This window comes from Tamandua tetradactyla, chromosome 2 (assembly GCF_023851605.1).
Source record: "Tamandua tetradactyla isolate mTamTet1 chromosome 2, mTamTet1.pri, whole genome shotgun sequence".
Lineage (NCBI taxonomy): Eukaryota > Metazoa > Chordata > Mammalia > Pilosa > Myrmecophagidae > Tamandua > Tamandua tetradactyla.
In genome coordinates this window covers 25,993,050-26,015,680 of record NC_135328.1, presented here as the reverse complement: position 1 = coordinate 26,015,680, position 22,631 = coordinate 25,993,050, and the positions used below count along the sequence as shown (strand labels likewise).

Sequence of the window (22,631 nt, the reverse complement as noted above, 5' to 3'; positions counted from 1 at the left end):
ACCGACTTTTAAAATTACCTGGATGATGGCTTCTGGAACACTGAGAATTTGAACACAATGATACTCAGAAATCATGACCTCAAGAAGCTAACAGCATAATTTCTGGTTTAAGCTATAGCCAAGGCTATGAAACAGTGTTCTTTAAAGTGATATTATCTTCCTCCCCTTTGTACCCACTGGTAAGCACAGACGTTTGTGAAATTCACAGGTCTAAGTACCATGTGTGTGTTTTAAAAATTTATTTATTATTATTATTTTCAAATATTCAAAGCTGCAAGTTTATTGAAGAAGAAACTGTTTAAGGAAGGGTATCTCAAACTGGTAGTACTGGAGAGTGAGAATCTGCAATACGGTGTATTTTAAAATATGTCATGAGATTTCCATAGTCAACCCCCAAGGCCATGCAAACAGAGCCCTTTGCCAGCAATGAAGAGATATTCATGGATCACATTCAGCTATCTGGAGCTAACTTCTCACTGTATAAAATGCTTTGCCAATTTTCCTCCATCAGGACACTCATCCCAGATACGAAGTGTACAGACTCCCTTTTGCGTGTGGATGTGTGGCAGTTCAGAAAAGCAGAGATGGCTCCATGTAATCCAGCCAGTCGATGGAGAAATAGGAATATTACCTGGGGCTCCTGAATGCCCCAGTTTAGAAAACAGGATTCTCTTTCCATCACAGTCATTAGCAAACATTGTAAGTATTCCTTCTGTACTAAAGGGTATGTGTAACTAAAAGTGTGTGTTCTTTTTAAACATCCGCCTTAAAAGAAGATGGACATTTGTAAGGAAACAAATCAATGTGCTGTGCAGAAACTTCTAATGCTTATTCAGAGACAACTCTGGGTGGCATCTGCTATTATTAATGGAGACACTCTCACAATAGCAAATGCATAATTCACCTGTGACTCTTTTGAATTGTGTGATGAGGAAGTAATGTTTCCTGCTGTTCATTTAGATCATATAGATGTCTTTATCACACTAAAAATCCAACGAGAAATCTGAAGGATAAAAGCTTTTCTATAAATGACTTGGCCTCAACATAGAGAGCTTGCTCACAATCTCAGATAGTATTTAGAGTTCACGGCTGTGAGCTCTTCCTCAGGCACCTCCAGGCGTTTTGAAACCTCCTCATGAACTGACTTGAGGGAAGATGCCTACTAACTTGAAGGAGTTGGTCCCCAAAAGTGGCTTGCTAAGAGGAGCATGGCGAGAGCCCAGACAGGGAACCATTGTGGAGCTTTTATAAAAGATGAGACAATCAGGAGGAAAGAACACATCTGGGTATAAGCATATATATTTAGATACATGCTGAGCTCTAAGTGATGATATGGAAATCAGGTGCAAAAGGTGGGGGCTGCTCAAGAACAGAAATGAGCAGCCACACTTTAAAGCACAAAGCTATTTTAAAATAGTCCCTGAGTGGGAGTCTCTGGACCAACAAGCCCAGTGGGTTTCTTACCCTTTTTCTTTTATTTTCACCTATTCTTTTGCAGTGTGAAAATCCTGGCTCTGGGCTAAGCTATGTTTTTCATCACTATTAAAGCAATAGGTTCTTCCCTTAGATAGTTCCTCTACCCACTCCATATTCATCCAAAGGAATTCACCCTCAGTGATGCTACACTCAGGTATAAAGTCTAAGCCTCCAAGTGGCCAGAGGGAGGCAGATGGTGAGATTCAGGTTCACCTTTCCACATTTTAGCAGCTCCATGTCTAGGAACTGTGCCCGGCGCTCTTTATAAGATCACTGTAATTTTCACCATCCATATGAAATGGGAATTAATACATTCCATCTTACAGATGAAGAAACTGTGGGGGCGGCTGGAAAACAGGTAACTTTTCAGCTCCAAGTGTATGCTTATGAACCTTATAGCCCATGGAGACTCTCCACTAAGCAAACTTCTGTTTTCTCGTTTGTAAAATGGAGCAGATAACATTATCAACTTTGCAGGGTGCTGTGGATCGAATGAGAGACCAGGTGTGGGAAGTATAGCAATGGGCCTGGAGGGAGCATTTCTAAGGAACTCAGTTCCCCAAGCAAGGAAAGTCGTCATCATATCACTTTGCACTGAATTATAAGCTACCTTTTAGCGTTTATGGAGTGTTTTCTATCTATGAAAGAATTTGGTCTCCTTAATTGGACTGTTGGAGTGAGTGGAATTAGTGCCACCAACAAACATTCACTTACACAGGCACATGGTGGGTGCTCAGTGGCTCGTTTTTGATTGTTTCTGGGCAAAGCCAAGTGCACTGCTCCTCTGGCAACAACCCGCCAGCTGGTTTTGTGGGTGGGGATGGCTGCAGTGGGGAGGGCACTGATTGTGGGGCCTGGATTCAGCGCAAAGGCAGCGCTCAGTCTGAATAACACCATAGGCTCAATGATTTTCACCTTCATTCTTTTAGATAACAAGCCATACAGTATGGTCTCAAATCAACTTCTAGTACAAAGGCTTGTCAGATCAAATTTGATTCCCAAACTTAAGAGGTTTTTCTGACGATTTCAGGGTCTATTTCATTTCTTTCTTTTTTCAAAATTACCTCCAGCTTTGAGCAAGGTTCTTGGGTGTCCAATTTCCAGACCTGGCCCCAATCATGGGTAATGTGCATCCCAATCACCTCAGCAGGGCAGGCCTTATCTTTTCCTACCATCTCCCCTCACCCCACCATCACCTTGTTTTCTTTCTCTTGAAGCACTTTTCATCACTTGATCTCTAGTAGACATGTATTAGTTGATCGCCTGGTTCTCTCCACTGTCTGTGAGAGATTTTGTCACCAATTTCTCAGCTCGCATGGATTTCTGGATTTTATTTCAAGCCCAGTGAGGGCATCTCAGCTTCCTTGGGAACTTCTGGCTCAGCTGAGCCTGGGTTAGCCCTGGGGAGTGTTTACAGAAGGCTCAATCTAAGCAGCTTAAGGCTCAATGCTGAGAGCTAGCCCTGCCTCCTTTCCACCCTAGGCCTATTGAGGATCAACGGATGTGCGGTGCCATGAACACAACACTGAAGGTTGCATTCCTTCACTCACAAACCACATTTGTGCCCACGGTGCACCAGATAATCTGCCAGGTCCTAGAGACCCTAAAATAAAAAGGTGGGAGGACGGTAATGAGTTCTGTTTTAGAACCTTCTAGACAAAGGTTACAGTGAGACCTCCAGGTTAAGAAAGGAATGCTCTGCTGGAAAAGCGGGCTAGGGCTTAACTGGAGAGGATAGCCCTGGAAGGCGGGATTTTGATGGTCTCCAAAGAAGAGTGGGGGTTGATTCTGTGTTTGTGAAGGAGAGGGGAGGACAGGCAGATGCAGATGGGATGGCAACAGAAGGAAAAGCAGTGCAAATAGGACAAAAAGAAGGCATATTAGGGAGGCCAGAGGACAGAATGAAATGTAAGATGAGACCAAAACCAAGGGGGAAGACATTCCTTGGGAAGAAGGTCTGTAGTGTCTGGAGTCACTGATGCCCTTGTCAAAGCCATTTCATTAAACTGGTAGGAGTCAAAGGCACACTGCAAGGGGCTCTGGGAGTGGGCAGGCAGAAAGGAGGTGGCAGTAGGTATCGAAAGAAAGAAGGAATGATTTTTTCCAGAGAAACTGTCACTGGAATTGGCCAATGGGAGGTCAGCTCCTGGTGGTGACAAATAAAATACTGAAGGCAGAACACAGATCCTAGCAGTTTAAGAAAGAGTGAGTGGTTAGAAAGAAATTAGGACTACTGTACTTTTCCCCCATAGAGATTTGGAAGACAAGACTGGAAATGCAGTAATAAAATTGCACTGAGATCATACATCCAAGCATGGCTAAAATATTTTCAACAGTGCTTTCCTGGGGCTCATATGGCTACCTTCTTAGACTTTCCAGGAAAAAATCATGCACCTAAGAATTGAGGTTTAAGGAAGCAGTGTGAAATAGTAACAGAGGCCCAAGTGACCCCTAACCCAAACTGCCAGGTGTTAATCCGCGACCTGGGGCATACTACTTAACTCTCCTACGCCTTAGCTCCCTCCTTTCTAAAACAGCAAGGAACTGGTCATCAAAGTGCCTGTCTCATGAGACAGTTCTGTGGAGTAAATGAAATGAGACTCTGTTTGTAAAGTACTCAGCAGACATGCCAAAAAGGATAGTTATCACAATTAAGACGTATATTAATTAATACCAATGATAATAATGATGATGTCTGAAACTGGGACTTGTCAATGCATTCCGCCAGACCATTAGGATGTCAAATCCTAAGGAGCTTCTTATGTGGGCGGCTTCAATTAAACCCCAGAGTTCAAATTTTCTATCACCAGGGCTCCAGATTAAGCACTACTTTCCCAAACGCTGATTTGTTATAGACCCCCAAGAAGGAACTCATGATGTATAGGGACTTCATTTGGCTTCCCAATACTAGGCATGATTTTTTTCTCCCTTTTTCATTAAAAAAATAAAACCTTCATCATTCTTTGGTAGAAAACAAATGATCATAAATTGACAAAAAAAAAAAATTGCCACTATTATACCACTTAATTATAGTTAATATTTTGGCATTAATTTAGAATATAAAAGCATTTTCATATATGTTGCCTCACGTTAACAACCCCACAAGCAGGCATTTTTATTTTTCATGTTGGATCACTGAGGCTTAGAGAAGGCCAATGATTTAGCTCAGGGCACTGATGCCCTCTAAGCCAACAGGACCACTGAAGGCAGTGCAGGTTTTGCCTTCTCAGAGATGACAACATGGCTAGTGCCTTCTGGATTCAAGCCTGCAGCAGTCTTCAATCCTCACCTCAAATCCAGGGATCCAATCCATCCAACATGGTGATCTACAGACTATTAAATCAAGTAAAGACAATCTACATAGAGAACTGGTTTCAAAAGAGATAATTTGCCCATAAGTTTTACTAGCTCTAGTTGGGTGAAAATGGTGCCCCCTGGTATTTGTTCAATCAAAATGAACCCAGTGATACACAGTAAGGGGCGCATTTGATGTCAGGACTGCAATGTGACTCCAAAATTACACTGAAAAGAACTGTTACGAGTTGAGGGAGAGGTTCCATGAAACACATGGATCTTTCCTATGAGTGGAGTGCCTGGGAGAATCCCTGGAGCAGAACTTGGATGGGCTTGCAATGTGCAGCATAAATGAAGCACTGCCAATCTGTTGCTGTCAAGAACTCACACTCCCCTTTTGGATGCAGAAAGCCAAGCGGCAGAGAGAGCAGCTCTGCCTGGTTGGCAAACAAGGTCCAGTGCAGTGGGGTTGGGTTGTCTCAGCACTTTGCTCACAATCCTTCAATACAATGTTCAGCCCAAGCAGGGTCGTTTCCTTTTTTTTTTTTTCCTTTCTTACGTGGGCAGGCACTGGGAATCGAACCCAGGTCTCCGGCATGGCAGGTGAGAATTCTGCCACTGAGCCACCGTCGCATCGCCTAGGCCATCTCCTTTTTCCAGGATTATAAAGATTAGTAGAAAAACCACCACCAATGCACCCAGTACATTACAGGTTATAAAGCTTCCTTCTCATACATACATTGTTTCTACTTTTAATTTAGAACATGATGATAAATAGGTAAATAAATATATCTTGTGGTCTCTCTCTCTCTACACCAACTCAGCAGGTGAACTCATTGCCTTCCCCACTATGTGGGAAATGACTCCCAGGGAGTGTAAATCTCCCTGGCAGTATGGAATATGACTCCTAGGGATGAGCCAGGACCTGGGATCCTGGAATTGAGAAAGCCTTCTTGACCAAAATAGGGGGAAAGAGAAATGAGACAAAATAAAGATGCAGTGGCTAAGAGATTTCAGAGTCAAGAGGTTATCCTGGAGGTTATTCTTACACATTATATGGATATTCCTTTTTCGTTTATGGTATATTGGAGTGACTGGAGTGAAGTACCTGAAACTGTTGAGCTGTGTTCCAGTAGTCTTGATTCTTGGAGACGATTGTATAATGATACAGCTTTTACACTGTGACTGTGTGATTGTGAAAACCTTGTGTCTGATGCTCCTTTTATCCAGGGAATGGACAAATGAGTGAAACACAAGGATAAGAAATAAATAAATAGTAGGGGGATGGGGTACAAAAAATTGGGTAGATTGAAATACTAGTGGTCAATGAGTGGGAGGGGTAAGGGGTACGGGATGTATGGGCTTTTTTCTTTTGTCTTTATTTCTTTTTCTAGAGTGATGCAAATGTTCCAAAAATGATCATGGTGATGAATATACAACTGTGTGATGATACTGTAAACCACTGATTATATAATATAGGAGGAGTGTATATGTGTGAAAATTTTTTAACAAAAATATTAAAAAAAAAAATTATATCTTATACCCACCCTTGACTTGCATAGAATTGCCACTCCTCTGCCCCGCAGCTCTAAGACTTTTTTCTGTTCTGACACACATAATGGGTGACATCTATAGACTCAACTCTCTTCTTGACACTGGTATTTAGAAAATACCCCAGAAAATTAGAAATACTGTGAAAAGTACTGCAGACATTTTGTGTTAAATTTCAGGGGGTAGGGGCATATCATAATGAAACCATTCAAAATACAGCTTAAAAACTATTACTTAAAAGGGAAAAATAAACCTAATCTTATTTTTTAAAACATTGAACTTAATGTTTTAGAGTTCAGTTATTTTTCCCCTGACCTCTGTTATACTGGTAACATCACTAAGATGCCCAAATAGAGACTATAGATGTTTTAGCAAAAATGATCTTATTTTATCGTTAACATAATATCCAGAATGCACCAATTTTAACATGTTAATTGGGAATTTCACTTGCACTGCACTGCCTGCTTCTGATTTAGTTATGACAATTATTCTGTTTCTTCTAACAGATATATTGGTGACATTACCCTAGCTGGCACACAAGGTAGATACGGATTTCTTCATCTTTTCTTTTCTATATTCCTAATTAAAAACTTACCCATGGGCAAAATTTTAAAATACTATAAAATCAGAGGACCAATAAAATCACAACTCACAAGCACAATAATCAGTGATCACCACAGCTACCAACCATTCTGCTGCTCATTCCATTTACTCACTATTTGCTTTGGGACAGAGAAATAGACCGCAGCTACTTGCAGCTTTAGCACATGGGTTGTTATTTCATTCTTGTCTTTTTCCCTCAAGAAAGTAGCTTGGAATGTTTATGAGACAATTGACATAATATAGGGACAAGTCTGAATAGGCACAGATTTAAAGTAAGTCAGATTTGCAGTTAACCAAGATAAGCCAGTAAACAGATTGGAAAAGATTGAGATTAGCGCCAAGAAAACTAGATAAAATCAGACAAAGAGCAGAGTGAGGGTTATGAAGGATTGGGGGATAGAAGTCGGAAACCAGAGAAGGACAAAGAATCTAGAGAAATAAGAATGCTAGAGAATGCACCCGGGAAATGGCTAACCTGAGGTCTGGGTCAGCAGAGAAGGTAAGGCAGCTGCAAAGTAGTGAGCAGAGGGAATTTAAACCTGAAATGCTGGAGATGGAGCGGATGGAGTGAACTCAGCCACAGATGGGCACTGGAATTCATTCGGAATGGAGGAAAATCTCTCTACCTGAGGAGACTGAAGTGTTTGATGAGCTGCCACCACTTGAGTTTAGGCACTGAAATTCTGGGGCATGATGGCTGTGGTTGGAGTGGGAAGGGAGGCTGTAAATAAGCCTGGTGCCAAGTTTACTGGAAGGTAAAAGAGCCTTCCAGAGAAGAGACGGAAGGAAATAAGCACAGGTACTGGAGAAGAGACCATTGCATGAAAGAAACAGATATATTCTTAAGAAGTTGCAGAAAATAAGGACTATGCCCCATTACTCATCTTGGCTGCTTAAGAGGAAAGAAGGGACTAGTTACTTTGGTTGCAGAATGTCAAGAGGATATGGTGATGACACTGGGGGCAAGGCCAACATTAGTTAACTCAAGGAGAGAGTAGCGAACAACGAAAAGTGCAACAATGCAAGATACACACATCATGGTACACACACACCATGGTGTGCACACACATCATGGTAGATATGTACACCATGGCACAACATGCATGCCATGGCACATACACTCCACATATGTACACATGGCACAGTATACACACACAACATGATAAACATACAAATCATATATTCATGTCATGGTGGTTACACACATCACAGTACACTCGCACATCACAATGTGCCCACAGCCCAGCACCACTGGCTTTTTCCAAGCATCATGCAACACAGTAGAGCTTGCAGTCACTAAAATTCCCAGGCGTTTCCACATATAAATTGTTGTTTTGTCCGTTCTTATTGTGTGCAGTTGTTTTTGCAGCATGAATTCAAATCGATCCAAGAAATATATTTATTGCTTGGCCTGCTAAGTACTGGGGCTCTGAAAATGAATAGGAAATAGTCCTTGACCTCAGAAAGCATGCAGGTTAGTTGAGGAGACAGATATGCTAACCAATGATAAGAATATTCGGCAAGTCCAGGAATGGAAGTGAATACAAGGGTCAGAAACGACCCAGAATACTTTATACACATACCATAGCAAAATCTCATTTTCAGCTTGACACTATAACAGTCTAGACAGTCTATAATCTTGATTTGTCGTTTAGCTTATAGGTCATTTTCCAGTATTTAAAATGTGTTGTCTTGAGTAAGCAGTAGGAAAGGGGACTTAAGTAATTTTTGAAGGGATAAGTAAGGCTTAAAATGAAATAAATTAATATATTTTTTTAAAGATTTCAAAAGCCTTATATAATTTTGAGAATTCCACATTAAACACACACACATCATACATTCATACACACATACAAGCAAAATACTCGAAGCCTTTAACTACTCGATATTTACTATTTGAAGGGTAGTCGTCTTTTCTAAGACATGAACCCTTGTATTTCAAAATTGTAGTGAGTCAAGTACTTATAAAACCTGTGAACCTATGAATTTATATGCATAGAAAAATATCTAGATGACTCTCTAGCAAATTGTTAATAGAGATTACTTGGGGGAAAGTGTTGGCATTATGGGTGACCCTCACAGTTTATCTATGTATTTCTTTACATAACATAATCACAAGTAGGTATTATTTATAATCAAGGAGAAGAATCTATGTACGCATCTTAGAAGGGCAAAATGTGCCGATGACTTCTTTTAAATATACATTCATTCTAAAAGACATATAGATGTTGGCTTGATGCATTTAGAGCTCAAAAGCACCCTGTCCCTTCCAGAGTGAAAAGGCACTTTACTGATGGTCTTCCTCGCTCAGCCCGTTTCATGACAAATCTGGGTCCTCTTTCTGGTCTTAAGTACCCCTACTGCATGGTTCCACCTCTGCTTTCCTTCCCATCCACCGTCCTTCTAACCTCACTGCACACCCTCTACTCTAGCCATGTTGGCTTCACTGCTGTCCCAAAATCCAATCTGCTGTACAGCTGCTCATTCTGGTACTCTTTCCACCCACAATGACCTTCCTTTTGTCTGTATAAATCCTATTCACCCTTCCTGGCCCAGCTCGAGCCTCACCTCTTCTAAGAAGCCACCCGTGACTCATCAATCCCTTCTCCCCTCCAGGATTACAGCCTTTACAATCCAGACACACCATTTTCCACTTCATTATATTCTTCTTTTTTAATCTAACATTACTTGTGTTGCTATCAATAAATAATTAAAACTTTGTCTTTAGATTCCAGAACTTGGGATCGTTTGATGGATGGCTATTTTTGCTGCGAGACTTCAACATGATGGCATAAATGTTGAGGACACAGGCTATGGATTCAGATAAAGCTATGCACGAAACTCAGTTCCATGATATACAAGTTCTGTGACTTATGGACTCATTGTTTCACTCCTCCAGATATCAGTTTCCTTCTCCACAAAACGAGATGAACCATCTTTATCTCTGAGTTCATTTGACAGATTAAATGAAAAGACAAATTTAAGGCAATCAGAAGAATTAAAAAAAAGTAAAATAAAATAAGTTTTATCACTTAGGCATTTAAAAAAAGGAAACACGCAGAACCCTTGTGTAAGCCAGAATGGCTTTCACAGTGGTCAAGGGGGGAAAATGACTGGCAAGGCTAAATATCAAGGTTTAGAAGGTCCTGTGTTGCTCAATTTCTGGTACTCACTGCAGCTTCTGTGGAAGACGCACAGCCCATGAAAATAAAAGATGACATATGGAGAGTGTCTTGTGAGTGTCATCTAAGAATAGTGTGTGTCCTGTGGAAGCTGACGAAGGGAGTGCTGGAATGACTTCTTGAAGAGCAGTGAACTGGTAACTGAAACCTTAGCCAGCCCTGCACTCTCCGCCAAACACATCCCTTGCCTGAAAATGATGACTGAAACATCTTATAAAGTAGGCGAGCTGCTGGGCAGGAAGATACCCCTTCCTGGGCATAAACAGCAAGGGACTGATCCAACAAGAAGCCAGAGGATCCTCCTACCTCAGCACGTGCTTCTCACATCCCTTTGGCCATTCTTTAGCTGGCCATTTTGTTTAACCAGCACCACTGGGATTTTTCTGTTGGGTATTATTCAGGATTATGAACGTGTACATGGTTTGGACAAGCTTTCCAAGGCTATCTTCATCGCAATTCATTGTTTAAAAATGAGTCATAATACCTGTTTCTAAAAGGTTATTTCTGGCATCTTCTCATCTCTGAACTTTATTTATTTATTTATTTTGCATGAGCAGGCACCAGGAATCATCTCCGGCATGGCAGGCGAGAACTCCACCACTGAGCCACTGTCGCACTGCCCCTGCACTTTATTTTTTAAAGTTCGTTTTCACATACCATCTTTCCCTGGAAATACACTCTGCTCTACAGCAAGGCTGTCCCAGGCCCTTTGCCTCTGAGTCACGGCTCACCCATATTAGTCCACTATTCAACGCCAATACCCTTCCTTAGTCCATGTTGAGTCCTCCTCAGGCAGAACAGTGGAGAACAGAGGAGTTTTTCTATGTGTCATAAGGAGTTCTCAAGACAGTTTGAGGGATTTTGTCTCAAATAAAATTGGGCTGACATATCTAACCTCAGGTCAGGAAACAGAAAACAAGAGAAGGGCAGCTGAGACCTGAGGGAAAATTCTTCAAAAGGAGAAAAAGATCAGCAGTTTTAGATGATTTGACAAACCAGTGAGTATGTTTTCTTCCAAAGAAAAAAGTAGATTCTTCTTTTTTTAAAAAAGACACTTCACATAATTGAGGTGTTGGAGGACTTAAGGTTATCTTCAAGCAGTTGAGCAGGAAATGCAAAAGTCAGAACCTGAAGCAAACTCTCATGTTGCTGGGAATCGAGCTCTAAGTGAGTGTGGTAGTACATGCATATATTTCTGATGAACAAATGTTTTTCTTGGCATGGGAAGAGGGAGATGGGTTCATTGACTAAGTTCCCAGGACATGGACAGACTATATTGGAAATGTTTTTTAATCCTTGGCACATGGAACTGTGACTGATTTAAAAAGTCACAGAAATCCTAGGCAGGTGGGTTTCTTGGGAACGGTGTATCACATTTTCAAGTTCAGGGTGGTGATAAGTCTGGAGGATTCCTCCTTTCTGCTGAGGCCAATCCCTAATAGTTTAACCTCTGAAAACTTCCAGGTATAGAACAAGGATTCCAAATCATTAGTGCCTTCTTTTTTAGACCTCTAAGTTGTTATAGCAGGAAAGCCATTTTTTAAAATAAGCATTAACATAAACTCCAGATCACATAGAAATTCTGATGTCAAAAAAGTCAGATAATTTGAGACCGGCAGAACCTATTAAAAATTAGAGTCAAGCCATTAAAATTATGCCCTGCATCCTATGTACTATAAATGATATAAAACTTTGTACCTCACAATTATTCACTTGAGAGTCTCCATTTCATTATTGTCATTTTTAAAGAAGTCACCTCTTCTTTCTTTTATCCCAAGAGAAATCTGATTGCAATTGGAACATGTATGCAAGGTCTGATGTTCTAGCAACTAATTGGATCCTCTTAAAGGTTGAATTTTATGTCTGACCTATTTAGAGATGTGAAAAGCTTCTCTTCAAAAAGCAAACATATCAGATCTTAATTTTTTTTTAAGTGTCAAGTACTGCTGCCGTCAACTTTAAATGACTTGGTAGTTGGGAGCAAGACAACACAATTCTTTTAAGCTCAAATATAATTCATACACTAATATTTTCAAAGCTTTATGGAATACCTTACATTTCATATATGAAACAAAGACTGACTAGGTAAAGTTATATTTTAGGAGACATCTAGGAATATTCTGCATGTTAATTATGTAAGTTGATAATGGCATTTGTTAAAGACTGGATTAATTTCATGTGTACTGTTGCAATTTTTCTCTTCAATCATCTATGGCTGGAATCAATGAAATAAGTCTAGATAAGTGCATGGGGCATAGAAATAGGTGCATAGAAGTAACAGAAACATGTAAGTACTGCCCATAAACCAAACCTGGTCTACCCCCTGTTGTTTTTTGTTGTGTGTGAGTGCACGGTCCAGGAATCGAACTCAGGTCTCCTGCATGGAAGGCAAGCATTCTACCACTGAACTACCCGTGTATCCTTACCCTCTGCTTTTGTACCTAAAATTTTATTGGAACAGAACCATGTCCATTTGTTTACATACTGTCTGTGACAGCTTTCGTGTTACAGCAGCACAGCTGGGTAGATGTGACAGAGACTATATGGTCCACAGAGCTGAAAATCTATGATTTGGAGGAATTGACCAATACAAGTCTCATAAAATGAATTTCTTACAACCAATTTTCTAACCAATTTACTGTTTAACTTTTGTTAAAAGCCTGGTGGGTCAAATTTTCAGGTAGAATAGAAAATTTGACTAATTTATAGGGTATGTTGGTTTCTCTCTATAGCTTCCCTAAATTTCTATTAACTGCATTCAAATACCATATATTCTCTTGACAGAGACATAAAGAGTAAGGGGGGCATTCCCGTGTGAGTTGTGAGTGCACTTGCTCCAGCTGACCGCGCTTGAAATGTCCATCTTTCCCGCCCCTCCACACACTGCTGAGGGCTGGAAACGCTTTAACCCTACCTCAATATTAGAAGTGAAATAAAACCATTCTATCATTTGGTTCTCTGGAGTTAGAAATGTTAAGGGTCTCAGTGCAATAATCTGAAGTGTATTGAAAATCATGATGCCTCCACAGAAGTCAATATTTAATAAGTATCTATCTCTTGGAGACCTAATCATAAGTCCTAACTCTCCTTCAATCCTGTAGGAATGAACCCATTTGTAAATAAGACCTCTGAAGATGTTATTACGGGTTAGGGTGTGGACTCATTTGTAAATAGGATCTTCAAAGATTCTAGTTAGATGAGGACAAAGTGATTCAGGGTGGGCCTTAATCCATATGACTGAAATCCTTATAGACAGAGGAAACTGAAACACAGTCAGAGACAGTCATAGGGGGAATCCAGAGAGACAAGCTGCTATGTGACAGAGACAGAAATGTAAGCCAAGGAACCCCAACATTGCGGCAAACCAGTACCAGAATACTACAGCCTCCGGGAGAAAGTATGGCATATCAACACCTTGATTTCAGAATTTTAGCCTCCCAAATCATGAGCCAATAAATCCCTGTTCTTTAAGCCAAGCAGAGTGTGGTATCCATCATAGCAACCCTGGCAAACGAAGACACTCTTAAGTGGTCCCACTGAAAAATTAGGGGGCAGGACCAAAAACACAATTCTGAAGAACACTTTTGAAAGAGCATATCCACCAGCACAAATAGAACACTGAAAAGATGAGTGATAAAAAAGTAATCAGTGAAGGGTCAGGGTCACTGAAAGTCAATCTTCAAAGGTGTGGAAGTAGAAATGAAGAAGTTAGATGTCTAAAATAAGAAGTACCGAGATGGTTAGAAATATTAGGATTTCTTAGCAAGGATATTTTGGAAAGGAAAAAAGCATGAATAAATGGTAAGATGCAGGGGACTTTGATAACCAAATAGAAATACCTGTGCTTTCTTGCTGAGAAGTGTCTCAATAAAAAGTGTTTATCAAATATTAGAGTATAGAATGGAAAAGCCACCTGAAAAGTTGTATTAGAAAATCTTTCATTAAAAGTAATCATAAAGTCCTTACAACGTTTTTCTATTAGCTCATAATATCAAAGACTTCTCTATAGGGTGGATAATAGTAAGATCTACACTACGAAAGGACAGGTATCATGACCAAGGGTTCTTTGTGTTTTCCCCCGTTTGCTGACTAGGGCATAAAAGAAAAAACTATGTTACCCTCATTCACGTTCTCATTTTGCACCTGGTCTTAACATCGGACTTTTGCTTTTGTTTTAAATGCACACAGGAGCTATTTCCTAAAGGAGATTAATTCTATAAAGGATAACTGGATAGCTGGAGGAAATAAAATAATGTATTCCTTGGGGGAAATTCGAGGGAAGAAGAAGAGGGAATGTCACCACTGGTCTGGCTTCTTATAAAGGATAAAGCTGAATTTTAAATTATGTATCTCACAGATAAACGATGCTGTTCTAGTTTCTTTTGTTATTTTCTATGTGTGTGTGCGTGTGCGTGTGTTTGTACTGAGAGTAGACTTGAAAAAAGCCTGATATAACCCAGTCCTGTATTGTATACGGTAAGAGAAGGAACCCAGTAAACACAAACCCAGCACAGTACTCCCCTTTGCTGACAAACTGATTGCTTCCCCTTAATGCATTGTTTAGAATTGCAATTACGTGTCATTTCCCATTATCCTATACACAAAACCCACACAGCACAGCTTCGCTTTTCTTTCTGACCACTGATCAGGAAGAACATACAGAGGATATGCATGCTGGAGAAACACGTCCAGATTGACAGCCCAGAGCCCCAGAGCTCTGCTTATGCACAGAACAAGTGTGTGGCCAGGCAGCTGGGATAAAATCTCCCCTCTACTTTCCTATTCCTGCCTTCTCAGCTGCCCTGACTTGCAGTGCTTCCCTCAGTTGGGAGAGAGGCCCGCTTTGGAAAAACCTCCCTTTTCAGACTATTTCCCTCTGCAAGAAAAGACTGGCTCGCTCTCAAGACAGCAAGCAATTGACCAGTGTAAAAAGCACGGAGCACGTGAACTCATTTTATTCACCCCTCACTAGGGAATCAGAAAGCCAAGGATGCACTGATGATTTCCCTGGTTTTATGGATCTCTACCCCTCACCTCCCCCACCCAGGCCTGCAGCACATGTTTCATTCTTGTGTTCACAGTGTCCTGGCATCTGTAGTGTGGGAAACTTTAACCAGAAGCCAATAGCCCCACAGCTTCTCCCTATTAAAATGTGCAATTGGATTTTGCATGTGTGTTTCAAACACCATTCAAGGCGTGATTTACAGGCTACTGTCTAACTCCACAGCTGTGTATTTATCCTGTAAGACTTAGCCTCTCCTGCGAATCTGCCACCCAACTCCCTAGCAAAGTCTCTCTAACACAGGCCTCCTCATTCTTGGACCTCAAAATTTCTATTCCAAAACTCATCCTAAGCATACAAGGAAATATTTATTGAGTGAATAAACTATTAATTATTCTTTCCACATAATTATCCATTCACAGGAACATTTGCTGCCTTTCTCTCTGTTGCCCCCATCTTCTAATCATCAAATTAAACTAATCACCGCTGGCCTGTTGATATAGATTATTTATATACATCTAAAAACAGCATGAATCCAGTGACTTTTGTGCAGTTTCACTAAAGAGTTCCCACCCAGGGGCTTTTCACACTCACTGTGCTTTTTTAAGAAAGAAAGAAAGAAAAAAAAATATATATATATATTCCAAATTATCCTCCTGAGGCTGAACAGAGACATTTGTGTTTGCAGAAACATCGTATCACGTCAGCATGTTTCTGAACCCCTTCTCCCTCCATGATTCTGGCCATGGTCCTAACCCAACCTAGCTCTAAGAGTCAAAATCTACTCCCAAAGAGATTAGGCCTCAGGCTTGAGGCTGTGGTGAGTTCCCATGTGGGAGCTGATAATAGCTTCTAAACATCTGATTTTAAGTTCTTTGAAGGGCCAGTGTTCATTTCTGAATAGTATAGGTCTTGGCAGAGAGAAGGGGCTCAGGAAGTTGATTCATGGCAACTCTTTTTAGCTCATTCAGAGGGAGATGATCCAAGCAGTGGGTGGGCTGCAGGATTCCCTGTGACTGATACCACCTTTAAAGGGAGAAGGACCAAGGAAAAAGAAGATATGACATCAAGAGAAATGTCCCAGGAAAAGCCTCTGTGGAAATGATGTTTGGATGGATCAATTTCAAGCAAATGGCTTCAAAGATGTAGTTTTCTTTCAGGTGAAAGCAATTAACTAAAATTTTGTTAATAAAGACCTGACAATTTGGGTCAAATTATATTTTGCCCTCTGGTTGCAATAGACCAATCTTATCCAGTGAACAGAATTCCAAGGTGAAAAGGGGACATTTTCTGTATTCTTTAAAGATGTACTCTACTCCCACCTCTAGGATGAGACTCAAGTTTTCCTGTAAAACAGAACAAAACAAAACAGGCTTCTTCCTACATTTTAAACAGTGACAAAATAGTTTGAGGAGATAGTGTGCTCAGTTCATTAAAAGTCATAGCCATAATAACCAGCTTTCTTTGTTAAAAACAAAGAAGTTCTTTAAGACAGGGAAATCGGTGAGAACTTGGAGTGTTAAGCAATGATTTGCAAAGGAAAGGTCACCAGATTCTACAACCCAGTAAAGCAGCTTCTAGCCTCAGGACTTACCTTTCCATTTCCTCCTACAGCTGTCTGCTTATAAACCTTATGAATAAGAATTACTTGTTTACCCTTTGGAGAATCTGATAATTCGACTACTACCTTGACAGGTTGCGTTGTTCAGATCTTCAGATCTTTCAGGATACCTGAAGTCACTCCTTTTAAACTCTTACATTAAAAAAACTTCAAAACTCCTACTTATTACATATAGTCCCAAAGGCCAGAATTGCAACCGAAAGACAAAAATCACAAGGATAAAATTACCATTTATTGAATACCTACAGTAGGTCAGATGTTGTGTTAGGCATTTTGCATATGCACCTTTTCCCATTAATCTCTTGCAATAATCTGTTCACGTAGACATCCTTGTCCAATTTTACATATGGGCAGAATAAAGGAAGATTGCCCAAGGAAAGACAACTACCATCCAGAGAACTCGAATTCAAATCCAGGCCTTTGTTCCAAAGGGCCCATGAACTTTTTAAGCTCCTCCTACATATTTGCTAACTCTGCCTCAAAATAAAATAGCAGGCCTTGACAAAATGTCAGTGTCCTGACCCAGACGTACTCAAGCTGGTGATGTACTCATCTGCTATTACAGATGTCATTGCTTATTACAGATTCAAGCATTACAAGAACACCATAGGGGGGTTCTAAGGTCTTCCATACCTCTAAGAGCCTACAGACTTCCTTCTCTCCTCAGGACCTGATAAATGCTGTCATTCGATGTAAGTGGAATAATCAAAACAGATCTGTTTTCTGGTCTGATCAAAATAGTAAACCATCCCTTTTTTGCTCACGATGCCTGCAGTTTCCATGGCTGGAATCTTTCTCTCCCTGTAACTTTTGGGTCATAAGTACCAGTGAGAAGACAGACTGTATTGTTTCTTGTACTCAAAAACTGGGAAAATTCTCATTCCAGCTGAAGCATCCTCAACATCTATCAGCCATTAAGAAAGCAATATGATACCCTACAATAGCTCATGACCCAATCAGTCAGACATCCCCCGGTTACCGTTCCATTCCTCCTTGGAATTTGGAGTAGCTGAATTTCATAACCATCACTGCAAACCCTTCACAGTATGAACTTTTTTAGAACAAGACGGGATATAAACAAATAAAGAATTAAAGGTCCATGGTATGCCTTCTTTTCTTTCTTGACACCACAAAATGTCCAACAAGAATCTATCTCCCACAAAGCGAACTTCCCACAAGCAACACTCACACACACAACAGACTGGCATTTTTTGTCCCGGCACAAGAGACTCACTGAGTTCATGTCACCTTTCAACTCCAACTTCTATTCTAGTCCACCCTTTTCACATTTCTTCCTTGATTTGAACTGTTCCTCTAGAGAGAATGATTGGCAACTTTTGCCCCCTGAAATTCCAGCCCACCTCCACCCGCAGGGGTTCATTTTGGCTGGGAAGCCCACTTTTACCATTGGAGTCTTCTACTTCTTCAGCTGGAGTAGCTTTCTGGGAGGAGTGGTGGACGTGTGAGGAGAGGAGGCTGACAATTCGCGGTCTGGGGAGGGTCAGGGCTTTTCCGTGGACCTTAAGAGAATGTTCCTTCAACTGGCTGATGGTCATGGTGGAAAATGAGCACCAACAACACTTGTAGGCGTGTTCACCTGGAAGATGATGGTAGTGAGAGGCATAAGAGAACAAAGGGGGAAGAAGGATAGAAGGCAGGGGGTAGAAAACAAAACAACATGGTTAATCCACTCTAGACAAGTGCTTCTCAGGCTTCCTGGTCTATGGATCTTCACAGACCAACCACCCACCCCTTCCCGCAACCACAATGCTCCTTTGGGATTGAAACTCTCTAACCAGCTCCATAATCAAGTGACTTGGTCTCTCTATTTCCTGCTCTACTCTCAGGGATGAAGCTGGGTCTTGATTCCCCAATAGGGAATGGAAGCCAAATGTCCATGACGCCTCCTGCAGAAAAGTTTTCCCAATCCCTCTTTCTCCCTCTCTATACTTAGAAATGACCACACTAATTTTCATTTAAGGTGGCCTTGTTATCATCCGCAAAAAACAATATTCTCAATTCTCAGTCCAAGGATCTCAAAAGGGTTTTTTAGGCAAAAATGCACTTAGTGCAAACTCTATTGTGCTACTCTCACTCTTTTCTTCCTTGCCATCTATTCATGTCCTCTATCCCACACATCCTCTATTTTTTATTTTGGATCAGTTCACAAAGCTTAGCATAAAGCACCATTTAATTATTTAATCAATAGTGCAGAGGTGGTTAAAAATAAATCATTCCTCTAACTGGGAGAAAACTGTATATGTATAAAATGTGTGTGTATGTTTGTGTGTATGTATCTCCAACGTTTCCAATAAACAGTACATTTAAATAAAAAACAAGTATTTTTTTCTTTCAGTTATTTTTATATCACTGAAATACAGCACAGATCACAATGACCAAACAAACTTAGAGTGTGATTTACTTTTGCTGTAACTCAGCTTTTAAACTAATTACATTTTAAAAACTAAATATGTAAAATAGGCACGTTTATGTTGTTGGAAAGATGTACAGTAATGAACAATTCATAAAGCAATTCAGGCTTAATATAATAATAAGTTTAAAAATGCTCAAGTCTTCGACCCAATAATTCCAAGAATATAATTCTGAGCATTTATATTAAGGAAATATCCTTTAACACACGGGAAGCCTTCTTTAGAAATATGCATTACTGATGCCGAATAAAGGTATGAATAATCCTAATTTTCCAACCATTAGGAAAAAGAGTAAGTAAATGTGGGCATATCTTCTTGAAAAACTATTACACCATTAAAATAAATTCCTGAAGCATTTGTAATAGCAGAAAGTGACGAATAGGTAGAACACAATACATTTTAGATTAAATTATCATCACAACTGTTAAAAACAATTAAAGAAAACTGGCTGAAAGGGAATCCATCGAATTTTAATGATAGTGGTCTTTTGGTTAGAATATGGATGACTGTCTATATTTCTTCTTTCATTTCCAAATTTTCACTAATAAATATGTATTTTAGAAGCATCATTTTAAAGATTAAATTTAAAACTCAGAGCAAAAGGAAGAGAAGGAAGGAAGAAAGAAGAAAGGATTTTCAGAAATAAATCTTTCACAGACCCATAAAAATGAACTGGGGACAGAAGTGGTTGGTGTTCCATGGATTAATTCTAAGGAGTCAAGAATTAATTCTAAGGCATCAGGAATCAGATGAGCCTGTGAACCAGCTGAGATTGGTACTTTTCTCCCACCTTGAATATTACTAAATGGTTTCACCCATGTGGAGTGCAGCATTCCAAGCTTTGCATTAAGCCTCCCTCTCATAGGTGATAACCATTAAGCCTCCCTCTCATAGGTGATAACCATTACGCCTGCCTCTCATAAGTGATGACCCTCAGAGTGTGCATGTCCAGGGAGAACTACGAAAATGCTTCAATTAGACAACATTCTATGGCACAAGACAGTAGAGAATGGATTCTCCAAAGAAGTGGGAGGGCCCAGGCACCAAGAATGCCAGTCAGCCCACCTTGACTACTAGATAGGAGTCAGGCTGGTCAGGAGGCAGTAGTGTTTCCTGACACTACTGCCAACCTGATTCAATTTTTCATGTTCCTAATTGCAAGCCTGCATAAACCTTGTTGGGTGGCAGTGAGTAGCACAACCTAAGAGAGAATTCAAAATGCAGACTGTTTGGTTAGTCCACACCACTTCTTAACATTTAAAATAAAATAAAATCATCCATCTAGAATAGACAGAATCAGACAAAAATCTCAGAAAACATACTGGTTTTCTCCAAGCTAAGCCACTCTCTCTGACTAAAAGCCAGACCTGGAGACCGAGATTCCAAAAAGCGTGTAGAGAACTGAATTGCACTGCTCTCACTCTCTCTTATTCGATGCTTCCTTCTCACTAACCAGTAACCACAGGAGGCCAGTATGCTCAGTCAGCTTCCAGGACACAAACTTTAGCTCAGAGCCCTGGAGCCAGTGTGCAGTCTCACACACTCTTTGAAAGTCCTTCCCACCAGGCCGAATCATTTAGCCAACTCCCACTGGTCAAAGTGCTTTAGAAGAGGCTAACGCCTATGAGAAGAACTCACCAGGATGATGTCCCAGCTGAATAATTTACAATACACACAAGTTAGAAAAGAATCGTTTGAACCCTGAAGCCACTTACTTCATGGTCCTTAGTAGAATTTTCCTAGAGACATAAAAATCCTTTAAGATAGAGAAAAGCTCATTTAACTAATTTTCCTGTCCTTTGCCCCCCCCCCCCCCCCAGTAGGACAGTTGGGAAAGCTTTGTAATTTTACTGAATTAAGCCAGCCAAGAGGGGCCAACAATGAAGGAATATGGCCATATTTCCATGAGATATGAGGAGATGGCAAAAGGGAAGGATGGATCAGGCTCTGGGCAGATTTTACAACACTATTAAAACAAGAGTACAAGGCACAACATAAGCTAATAAATGAGACAAAGATTTCTGGAAGGATCTTTCATAGTTCAGCTAGGTATTCTGAAGCCTCCATTTCCCCAATTCCCCTTGGGCTTTATTTGATTCTTCTAAAATTGTCAAGACCCCTTGAGAGGGCCACAGAATGCCACTGACTCTGGAGGGGCCCTCCCATACCACTTGCCACTGCCTTCCTCACCTCACACCTCTTTCATCCCTTGGCTAAGTTCTGATTAGCTATTGCTGGCCAAAAGAACAGGCTACTATGCATCATCTACAATACACAGAGTACAGGAGAGGAGAAAAAAGAGAGAAAAAGCATCTTGAGAGTGATAAAGATGTAGGGTTGTATTCTGGGGTCTTAATTCTCAGCAAATGGGCTATGAAGTCTCGAGCAGGCCACTTAATGTCAAGTCTCTGGGCTCATCTGAAACTAAGGGTGACAACATTTATTCCTTACAACTGTCACGAGGGTTAAGTAAGATGATGACTATAACATGCTTAGTGAAGAGCCCAGTATGTAAGGAATGATTGTTTATAAGGAAGGGCTATGGATGGAACAGCAGAGCCACAGAGATAAGCACAACTCCTGGTCACTCAAGATCCAGAGTCATTTCCTAGCGGGGTGATGTTAATGTATATAAGGGCATCTGGTGTATCTTAAGTGCTTTGTCCCTTCAAACTTCCTTGAGATTATAACTTTAGATTAGCTGAGAATCTCTCTGGAAGATGTAACAATTCTTTGTATTACCATTAAGAAGGTGAGGTATTAGAAATTTCTCTAAAATGAAATAGCCTAGCCTAATTTTTACTCATTAATAGCATGAATCAACTATGACATGAATTTTATATCCATTTGACTTTTGTTTATTAGGGTAAAAAAAGCTGAACATACAGCCGTCTTAAGAATGACCTCATTCTCACGTGAGGGACAAGAGAATCTTTTAAAAATGTCACAAAATAAAGACCATTAGATTTCAAACTCAGAGGATTCCAAGACCTTATGCATCGTGAATACAAACTCACCAGCATGAGCTTTGAGTATATGCGTTTTCAGCCGGCTGTTATACGAGGACTTGAAGGAGCAGAGTTTGCATCGGAATGGTTTATGGTGTCCGTGATGGGTTTGCATATGGCGATCCAAACTTGATGCAGAAGGAAAAAAAAAAAGAAAATGACAAGATTAAAAATTACATGCAACATATTCTTCTGCCCTTTTCCAGGAATCCCATTTATAAGCTATGCAAAGTCTTTGTGTTACTTGCTAGTGATGGCTCTCTCACACCCCAAAATAAACTAATAAATAGAATTAAAATTTAAAAACACTGGATGGAGTCATAAGGGCTTTCAAAAAAAGGTGAAACTAAAGGAAGAGATCAAGAGTACTGTCTGGATTGAGAAACAAGGCAGTGGTAACAGGTCCTGGTAGACTCAGATTTTCCTTTCTCCAGAAGCACCATCTCCCAATAATTAGAAAAG

The 22,631-nt window shown here is 40.3% G+C and overlaps 1 protein-coding gene across 7 annotated transcripts in view; it reads right to left on the bottom strand.

Annotated features, from left to right (window-relative positions):
• ZNF462 (zinc finger protein 462) overlaps positions 1-22,631 on the bottom strand; it is a 158,030-nt gene that overhangs the window by 42,586 nt on the left and 92,813 nt on the right. For all 7 annotated transcript variants that reach the window (XR_013167946.1, XM_077141128.1, XM_077141124.1 and 4 more), the window contains exons 6-7: positions 22,179-22,297; positions 18,135-18,326 (exon numbers count right to left, since the gene is read on the bottom strand). Coding sequence is in view for 6 of the 7 variants with exons in the window: in XM_077141128.1 (XP_076997243.1) it covers positions 18,135-18,326; positions 22,179-22,297 (311 nt within the window). In the remaining variant the exon portion in view is untranslated. The remainder of the gene's footprint in view (positions 1-18,134; positions 18,327-22,178; positions 22,298-22,631) is intronic.